This window comes from Ornithorhynchus anatinus, chromosome 18 (genome assembly GCF_004115215.2).
Source record: "Ornithorhynchus anatinus isolate Pmale09 chromosome 18, mOrnAna1.pri.v4, whole genome shotgun sequence".
Lineage (NCBI taxonomy): Eukaryota > Metazoa > Chordata > Mammalia > Monotremata > Ornithorhynchidae > Ornithorhynchus > Ornithorhynchus anatinus.
Genome location: NC_041745.1, coordinates 14,427,868 through 14,437,421, shown reverse-complemented (window position 1 = coordinate 14,437,421; position 9,554 = coordinate 14,427,868). Strand labels below are relative to the sequence as shown.

General features: G+C 40.5%; 1 protein-coding gene across 1 annotated transcript in view; it reads right to left on the bottom strand.

Moving 5' to 3' along the window:
* Positions 1-3,646: 3,646 nt before the first annotated feature.
* The window catches only part of NIPA1 (NIPA magnesium transporter 1), a 28,274-nt gene continuing 22,366 nt past the window's right edge, over positions 3,647-9,554 (bottom strand). The window contains exon 5 of the mRNA XM_029046444.2: positions 3,647-7,830. Coding sequence (XP_028902277.1) covers positions 7,319-7,830 — 512 coding nt within the window. The 3' untranslated portion in view covers positions 3,647-7,318. The remainder of the gene's footprint in view (positions 7,831-9,554) is intronic.

Sequence of the window (9,554 nt, the reverse complement as noted above, 5' to 3'; positions counted from 1 at the left end):
CAGAGATGGAGTCATCAGATCTGGAATGCCGGAAGCAAGCAAACAGATGGCAGGGTGTAGGAAAGCGCAGGTGCGGCCTCCCCACCTTTGTTCAGGCCGCTACAGGCAAAACAGGGACACCTGTTCTAGAAATGGAAACCAGGGCTCCCGACTCTCAGGGCAGTGCCATTGTCCAGAGCCCAGCAATACAGGTAGGGAAATAGTGGTTCATCCTGAAAACAAAATCTGACTTTTCAGTGCAATTCAGAAGTAGTTCCTGTATTGAATTTCTTTCATTTATCGTGAACACATAAAGCACCTCCTTCTAAAATAAAAAGGGGAAATGAAATGCTATTTTAGCCAGGCTTTGACTGCAGTGTTTTTCACTTTTTTAACTGCCTCAGTGCTAGAACTTCAGAAGTTCTAACCCTAGCGAAAACCCTAAGAGCTCCAAGGAAACCTTGCTAGTCAAAGTGGTGCTTATCTGGCTCCTGATCAAATTAGTAACAGAAAATGATTTAGAACTCATTGAGGATATTTCACCTTTGGATATCGACTACAAATATTCCTAAAACACCTAAGAGAAGACTTCTCTCCACTTTCAGAGAGGGAAACTGAGTCCCAGGGAAATCAGATACTTTACTTAGGATCAGGGAAGAGGTCTCCGGCAGACAGAGAAGTCAGTATTCTCCCCGCAACCTTTGGCTCTCAAAAGAAGACTGTAATTATTACCATGCTGAGTAGTGGATTTTTATTTACATGCTCTTGGTTCGAAAAGATGGAATTTGGTATTTTAGAGATTTTGCTCTTTTTATGCAAAAGACATTTTTAGGATGTCACATCTGTTTTGTTTTACAACACAAGAGTTTTGGGTTCTTGTACTGGTACACTGATAAGAGGAAGAGAAAGAGAGAGACAGAAGAGAGAAACATATGTAGAGCCAGTTTTATGATTCTCACCTAATCCTTTCAAAATCAGAGAAATAAGAATTTCATTTAATTGGCATGCCATGTGAAAATCCAATTTACATCACTAAATTCATCTTCCTCAGGAGAAAGTAGGTAAATTTGAGAAAAACAGTATGCCAGAAATATTGTAAACTATATTATAAAATGATTTATGCAGTGCTCATTTTAATGTCCCAGAGTACGCATGGAGAAGCATTACTGCCTAGTGGGAAGAACCCAGGCCTCCAAGTCAAAGGACCTGTGTTTTAATGCTGCAGATGGGCAGGTCACTAAATGTCTCTGGGCTTCAAATTCCTCAACTACAATATGTTCTCCCTCCTACTCAGATCATGAGTCCCATGTGGGACAGGAACTGGGTCCAACCTGATGAACTTGTATCTACCCCAGTGCTTAGAACAGTGCTTTACCAGATATGATAATAAGAGTACAGCTTCACCTTATTTAAAATTCAGAATTTCTGCCTTTGCCTTTTGGACTTGATTTTGGTTATAAGATCCTTCGCCCTGCACATAAATAAAACATAAATCCCAGTTATATCCAGTGGAAACTGAGGTTATCGATAGAGACCGGGGTAGGGATCGTGTCTGCCAAGTGCTCGGTACGGTGGTCTGTACACAGTAAAAGCTCAGTAGATAGCACTGATTGATCACATTATAGACCTCCAAGTTGTTACAACTTTAGCATGTTGGATCAGATTCTGCTAAATTGGTAAAGTATTTCTTGGGTGTCAAACACCTTAGGAAGCACATTAATTACTTTCAGGCTCCTTCCACAACCTTTCAAATAACCGTGGGAAAAACAATAAGACATTTTCTACCCTGGCTTGTTGCTTTAGGAGACAGTGAAACCAAGTCAAAATATGTTACGGTGCTGAAAGCGTCAAAGGAGATTCAGGTGGATTAGAAGCTGTAAAACAGAGGCAGTTGTAAAACAGAGGCAGCTACGAGAAGCAGCGTGGCTTAGTGGAAAGAGCATGGGCTTTGGAGTCAGAGGTCATGGGTTCGAATCCCAGCTCTGCCACTTGTCAGCTGTGTGACTGTGGGCAAGTCACTGAACTTATCTGGGCCTCCGTTACCTCATCTGTAAAATGGGGATTAAGACTGTGAGCCCCACGTGGGACAACCTGATTCCCCTGTGTCTACCCCAGCGTTTAGAACAGTGCTCTGCACACAGTAAGCGCTTAACAAATACCAACATTAATTAGCTCTACTCTTTCTATGCTCCCAAATACAACTAATAACTGAGTATAGAAAATACTGGCCAGTATGAAACATGTTCTCTAAGTGATTTGGAGTTCCATACTTGAATGATAGACGGTCCCTTGGAACTATACGTAATTAACTTAATGAATTATTCTCAAGTTGTCTTTAAAGGTACAAATGTCTCAAAGTACTAACTACAAGCCCAGAGAGTGATTTATTCATTAGACAGGATAGGTTTTAGTACGGAAGTACTTATTTGCTTGAGGAAAGGAAGGTGAACACCAAAGTATAATTCAACAGTCTGATCTACCAAAAAACAGACAATGATATACAAGAGAAGCAGCGTGGCTTAGTGGCAAGAGCACGGCAAGAGTGGGAGTCAGGGGTCATGGCCATTTATCAGCTGTGTGACTGTGGGCAAGTCACTTAACTTCTCTAGGCTTCAACTGCCTCATCTGTAAAATGGGGATTAAGGCTGTGAGCCCCATGTGGGACAACCTGATTACCTTGGATCTACCCCAGTGTTTAGAACAGTGCTTGGCACATAGTAAGCACTTAAATACCATCATTATTATTACAAAGAACAAGAATCAGAGAAAGAGTGATGAATGATGAGAATGACGGAAATGTCCCTCCAGTGTCAGCACAGTAAAAACAATGCCTACATAAAGGCTCCAGAAGGGGAGATAGTAATTATAAGAATTCCATAGTCTAGTGGAAAGAGCATGGGACTGGGAGTCAGGAGAACCGATTAACAGAGTCCCAGCTTTCCCTCTTGGTGGCTGTGGGACCTGGGGCAAGCCACTTAACTTCTCTAGGCCTCAGTTTCCTCACCTGTAAAGTGAGTATAAGATACTTATTACCTTCCCGCTTAAAACGGTGAGGCCCATGTGGGACATAGCTCAAGAATGAACTGATCATCTTGAATCTACCCCAGGGCTTGGCACATAGTAAGTCCTTAACAAGAGTAAGTGCTTAATAATTAGTTTCAACTCTGCTGCAAAAATATACTTTTCTGTTTTTCCAAGAGGGAAAAGGAGGATGTGCAAGGCCCCTGGAAAATGGTGAATGTCTTAATGGGGCTTGGCCAGGATCAGGTTGCCTGATATCAGTAACACTGAACACAAAGCCTCTCCCAACCAAGGCAGAGTAGGAATCAGAAAAACCGCTATAGCAGAGCAATTTAGGGCTACACAGAGCCCGTCCCTAGACAGAGCAGGAAACCAGAAAAATCTCAAAATATAGCAATTTAGGGGTTTGGTGTTGCCCTTACACTTTGATTTGCTCCCTTTATTTAGCCCTCCCTCAGCCCCACAGCACTTATGTGCATACCCATAATTTATTAAATTATATTAATATCTGTCTCCCCCTTTAGACTGTAAACTTGTTGTGGGCAGGCAATGGGCCTACCAACTCTGTTATACTGTAGTCTCCTAAGTGCTTAGTACAATGCTCTGCACACAGTAAGTGCTCAATAAATATGACTGAATACCTTGGTTCAATCACTCATTTAATCAAATTATAATTATGTGCAAACATCAAATTGGAGGTTTAAAATGGTTTTCTTTAGTCTTTATCTAAAGGAAGAGAGAAGAAAGCATGCTACACAATACCAATCTATTGTAAGTGATTCCTATTCATTTATTCGAGTAGTCAGACCTTGCCAATTGCATATTTTACTAATTGTGGGTGGTTAATATTTATATTAACGTCTGTCTCCCTTCTAGACTGTAAGCTTGCTGTGGGCAGGGAACGTATCTGCCAACTCTGTTGGGTTGCATTCTCCCAAGCGCTTAGTACAGTGGTTTGCCTGCATTAAAGCGCTCAATAAATACCACTGATTGATTAGTGTCTTGTTACTTTGTGGGTTTTTGAGATAAACACTTCAAGGTGAAACCAAGAGCTCACCTGAATCTCAGTTTCCCCATTTCTGAATTTAGGTGGGCTCTCAAGTCAGAGAGTTAACCAACTGCCATTTGGCAGTACATGCCATTTGACTGGCAGGAAGCAGCTATTTTGGGTTTTCCTTCTAAAACGTTAATTCAGTGACAGTAGTGAAATGTAGCTGATAATTATCACACACTTCTGGAAAAACTATAATGAGAATTCCCACAATAAATCCCAAAGGTTTTAGTTCAGCCGAGAGTCTAAATCACCTACCTTTTTCTCTTTGCTTCTGTTTCGTTAATTCATTTCAAGAATTTTACCTATGACAGAAGCTATGCTTAGTGGCAGATTCACCTGAAAGTATGTAATTTACAAGATTCAATTTATAGCTATTCTAACTTGCTTTGCCAAAGAGTATTTCTTAAACCACTGAAGACAAGCTCAAGGGAGAATTTGAACCTTATCTGGAATGTTTAAAAATCTACAGTCTAATTTGTTTACATGGAGTTGAGACTTTTTAACCACAAGTGAAGAAATTATTTTCAACAGGTCATTTCATATTTGGGGTCAAATTTTACACTAAACCCAAGTGTTACCAAAAAAACCAATTTCTAAATAGTCATACTACTTGTTGATTTTGATGTGAGTTAATTCAAAGACAGAATTCTACTGGGCCCTCGCCTATTTCTCGTGTTTTAGTATTTTCATCTTTCTTCATTACACATCAATAATGAAGGCCATAATCAGTGACACACTGTCAGACCAATGGTTCATTCAGGCCAGAACTGACTCCAAAAGCACCAAAGAACATTTAAAGGACAAGCTTTATGATCACCCTCTTAGAATGTGACCCCAATTCCCGAGGGACAGGGACCAAGTTTAATTCCCACCCCTCCCAGTGCTCTGCACCCAGTTAGCACTTAATCAATACTCGTACTATTTATATTCACTCTCATGGCCATGGAAATATTCTCTATCCCTATTTTATTTCTCAAAAAAATGATAATGGACCCCTCATTCAAGCCTTCCTTAAACTTACTGACATTTCCATCTTCAAAATTTCCTAGAATTCCATACGCTTATCATCGTTGTAAAATTCACGGTCTATCACCTTCATGCTTCAGTGGGTGTTCCCTGGACCTAGTGTTGAAGCATTTAGTAAACGTCGATTCCGTTTGTCTTCCTTCCATCCATCATGACTTGGTAAAATTCAAACAATTTTGTACCTCAGCCTTTCTACATTTCAGGTCTGACACTGTGCCAAAGAGGATTGCTGGGAAAAGAAGCCAGCCTAAAAGATGTGATATTTATACTGACTGCCACTTACAACCTCAGGCTGTTCTTTCCCTTAAAAAAAAAAGGCCATTAAACTGATTTAATAGCCTATTCCTCAAGAACCACTAGTCATATAAATCAGTGCCTTTAAAATCTCTTTAAAAAAAAATTTTATAGTCACTTGTACCAGACTGAGAAGTTGTTGATTAGTTACAATAAGTTTGAATCGACATCCTAGTTCATTTAACACACTTTTCCTCTGGGCAAAAGCTCTACTGCTTTGGCTTTTCAGTCTGTGTAGAAATTTGGGGTATTTTTCCTGTAGAACTCTGCTTTCCCTCTTCCTTACCTCCATTTTCATGCTTTCTGGTTTAATTAAAGATCTCTACTAAACCTTTAGCAACATTACGGTGACCTTTTTAATTATTTAGGCTGTACTCACAGACCTTTTGGTTCCCATTGAAAGTATGAAGGTAATGCATTAAAGAAAGCAAAAGAGCCTTCACGGAGATGCTTATTTGGTTTTGACCACTGAGATTTGGTTTTGGTAAAACCAAATGCTAGCTGATACCCGGGAATATTAAGGAGGGGTTAGGAAAACAGTGTTCTGGTATATAAAATGAACAAGAATAGTTATAGAATTGTTTCCATTCTTGATATGAACTCCATGGTAAAATTACTGATCAGAACCCTCCATAATAGACCAACACCCTAATTTAATAAAAGTAAATTCAATGTAGACTTTGACTTACCTTCAGTCCTTTCCCTAGCCCTGAAATTATTTCTTTTCTCCTTTGGCAATTTGTTTAGATGTTATTCAATAATTCTAAATTATTAAATGTACTAGATTAATTCTAGATGCTAATTCTAGCCAAGGAACATGCTGTTTCCTGCAGAATAATTTACTCTGATATATTTGAAAAGGGGGGGGTCTCAATGTAATACACATAACTTCAATCTATTTGCAGAAGTGTAATAAGTCAAATTACAATAGTTTTAAATTAATTTCAGCTTAACGCTGTTCCTTAGAAATATGCTCTCATTTGTTACTTTATGAATTTACTGTTAGAAATCAGCCAAAAATTAGTTAAATATAATCAGAGTTTGCATTATTTTAACTTGGGGAGGGAGGAATACACAAAGTGCAGTTAAATTGAGGTGCAATTACATTTACAGTGCAAAGTCACTGAAGAAAAATAACCCAACATATAGGCAGAAAGACATCCCTGCTTCCTTGGTTTCTTCTCTACCTATTTCTAGGAGGAATGCTTGAATCAACTAAAATTCTCCAGGAGAATCTGAACAAATTGGGATGTACTTGGACAAAGAGCTTCAATTTTTTGCTGTGCACACCCAATCTGAAATAAATAGCCATAGAGGATCAGAGTTCTTGTTCAGTGGATATATGAAGCCAGAATGCCCAATGCATTTTTCTGCTAAATGAGAACAATCTCTTTCTTAAGATCAACCAAAGAGTCCCTTCAGTGATTGTTTTCCCCCCTATTTTAACTTTTTAAAAAAAATTTAGAAAAGTGTTTCTAACATTTGGGACTTTAGAGTTTTAAACTGTAAAAAGAAAAAAAAACTTCAGCCCTCAAAAGAAACGTTCAGATTAAGAACAATGGAAACAGAGGACTCTCTCCACCAAAGGGTAAAGCCTGGGTTTTCCAGGGATGCGTCCGGCCATGCCTCCAGTAGTGTTTTGAGGAGAGGGAGTGCAAGCTTCTCAAATCTGCTTCAGTTCCAGACCCTTCTGCCGAGGAAGCCCGCTGAGACACTAGTGAATGCTCTTCCTAGTGGGGCTGGTAGGGATCTGGACCCCGGCCATGCCCACCAGGAATTTGTCAGAGGTTTGCGATGACTTTGAAGAGGTCAGTTGGTATGATTCAGGTGGTAACCTGTTCTGGTCTCCTCTAAAATGGGTCAGAGTGAGACCGGTAACTTGGAGAAGAAAGTTTCCATATCCCATCAGCAGTTCCCGGAGCCACCCTAGGCCCCATTCCGCTTTTAATCCGTCTTCACATTAGGCTTATTTACCTCCCCAAGGTTGAAATTGAACTCTTTGAAGACTTGAATGAGTACAATCCCAATAGACACAGTAGTGAATCCACAGGCCATGCCCAAGAAATCTACCAGTCCGACGTTATTCCACTCCCGGAACAAGATGGCTGAAGCCAACAGGACTAACGTAGTGAATACCACATAATAGATAGCCCCGAATACAGAGGAATCAAAGCATTCAAGTGCCTTGTTGATATACCTAAATTGGACAATGATGCTACAACCCAGCACAGCCAACAGGACCAGACAAAGGCACAGGGCTCTTTGGCTTGATGGGTTATTATGCAAGATGTCATGAGCTGCCAGACCAATTCCTTTAGTGCTGGGTACGGTGAAACTCCCCAACAATGAGCAGATACTGATATATACCATAATATTAGTGGGCCCGTGAGCTGGTGCTATCCAAAAGATCAGCAGGAGAAGCATGAGGAGCACAATGCAGAGATAGCCGACAAACACTGGAAAGAAGAAAAATAAGAATGGAGAGAAAAGATTATACAGAACCATCAAAGGCACTAAAAATGTTCCAAAGACTAATGATCTCTCGCAAGCTCACTAAATTAGAATGGACCATTTAAACTATTCCTTCCTCTTCCAATAAAAATCACATTACAAAATGTTACATGCCAACTGCCCAGCGATATCACTGCTATCACCTGTCTTTGTTGATATTATCAATATTACTAACATTCATTAAGGCCTAACTCTGGCCACAGCACTGGTGTTTAAGCCCTGGGGTAAACTGAAGAAATAAGACCAGGTGCCTAGCCCACAATCTAAGCAGGTGAGAAAAGACACCTGACAAAACCTAAAATATAAACAGAATGGATACACTACATTAACCAATAAAAATATGAACAATATGGCCATGAAAACATGCTGCTAAACAGTTTTTGGGGGGGACTAGTCATGCCTTGTTTCAAGCACAATGCCCTTCGTTTACAAAACGTCAAGACTGTCTTATTGTTCTTGAAGCTGTGAAGGGAGGCTTGACTCTGGAGGGGTAGGGTGGTTACCCCAGATAGCTGTTAGCCTCTTGGCCCCGAAGCCCAGATGGAAAGGAGGCAGGCTGCTCTCCTTCTGCCACGTCCCACTCAATGTCATCACTGCTATTTATTGAGCCAAACTAACTCTCTTCCCCTCTTCAAAGCCCTACTGAGAGCTCACCTCCTCCAGGAGGCCTTCCCAGACTGACCTCCTTTTCCCTCTGCTCCCCCTTCTCCCCCCCCACCCTCTCCTCTTCCCCCTTCCCCTCAGCACTGTGCTCATTTGTATATATTATTTATTACCCTATTAATTTTGTTAATGAGGTGTATATCTCCTTGTTTCTATTTATCTTGATGATGTTGTCTTGTTTTGCTTTGTTTTGCTTTGCTGTCTCCCCCGTTTAATAATAATAATAATAATAATGTTGGAATATGTTAAGCGCTTACTATGTGCAGAGCAATGTTCTAAGCGCTGGGGTAGATATAGCGTAATCAGGTTGTCCCACATGAGGCTCACAGTCTTAATCCCCATTTTACAGATGAGGTAACTGAGGCACAGAGAAGTTAAGTGACTTGCCCACAGTCACACAGCTGACAAGTGGCAGAGCCAGGATTCGAATCTATGACCTCTGACTCCCAAGCCTGTGCTCTTTCCACTGAACTACGCTGCTTCTCTAGACTGTGAACCCATCACTGGGCTGGGATTGTCTCTATCTGTTGCTGACCTGTACATTCCTAGTGCTTAGTACAGTGCTCTGCACATAGTAAGCGCTCAATAAATCTTACTGAATGAATGAATGAACATTGCTTCAGGGGATTAGGGGGTAGGCTGAGGGGACCTTGTCTTTAAATCGACTTGATCCCTTAAATCACACACCTACAACTCTAAAAAATGAGCCACGCACTTCCAAGATGTCTAAAAAAATGGGTAAAATGTTTTACTACATGGATTTTCATTAAGATCACTAGCTTGTGTTCAACCATCTTGTGGAATCTTGGAAGTCGGCATTCAGGTTAGGTAAGAAAACAGTTCTGGTAAAATTAAAATGGGGATATCTGTTAGAAAGCTGACCCTGACCTCACTGGTTATGAAATGAGGAGAGAGACCAGTTTGAGAGCTTGGATTTGTTGTTTTTGCCATTTTTATTTTAGCTCCAATCTAATATTCTTCTTCCCAGCACAAAAACTGCTGGCAG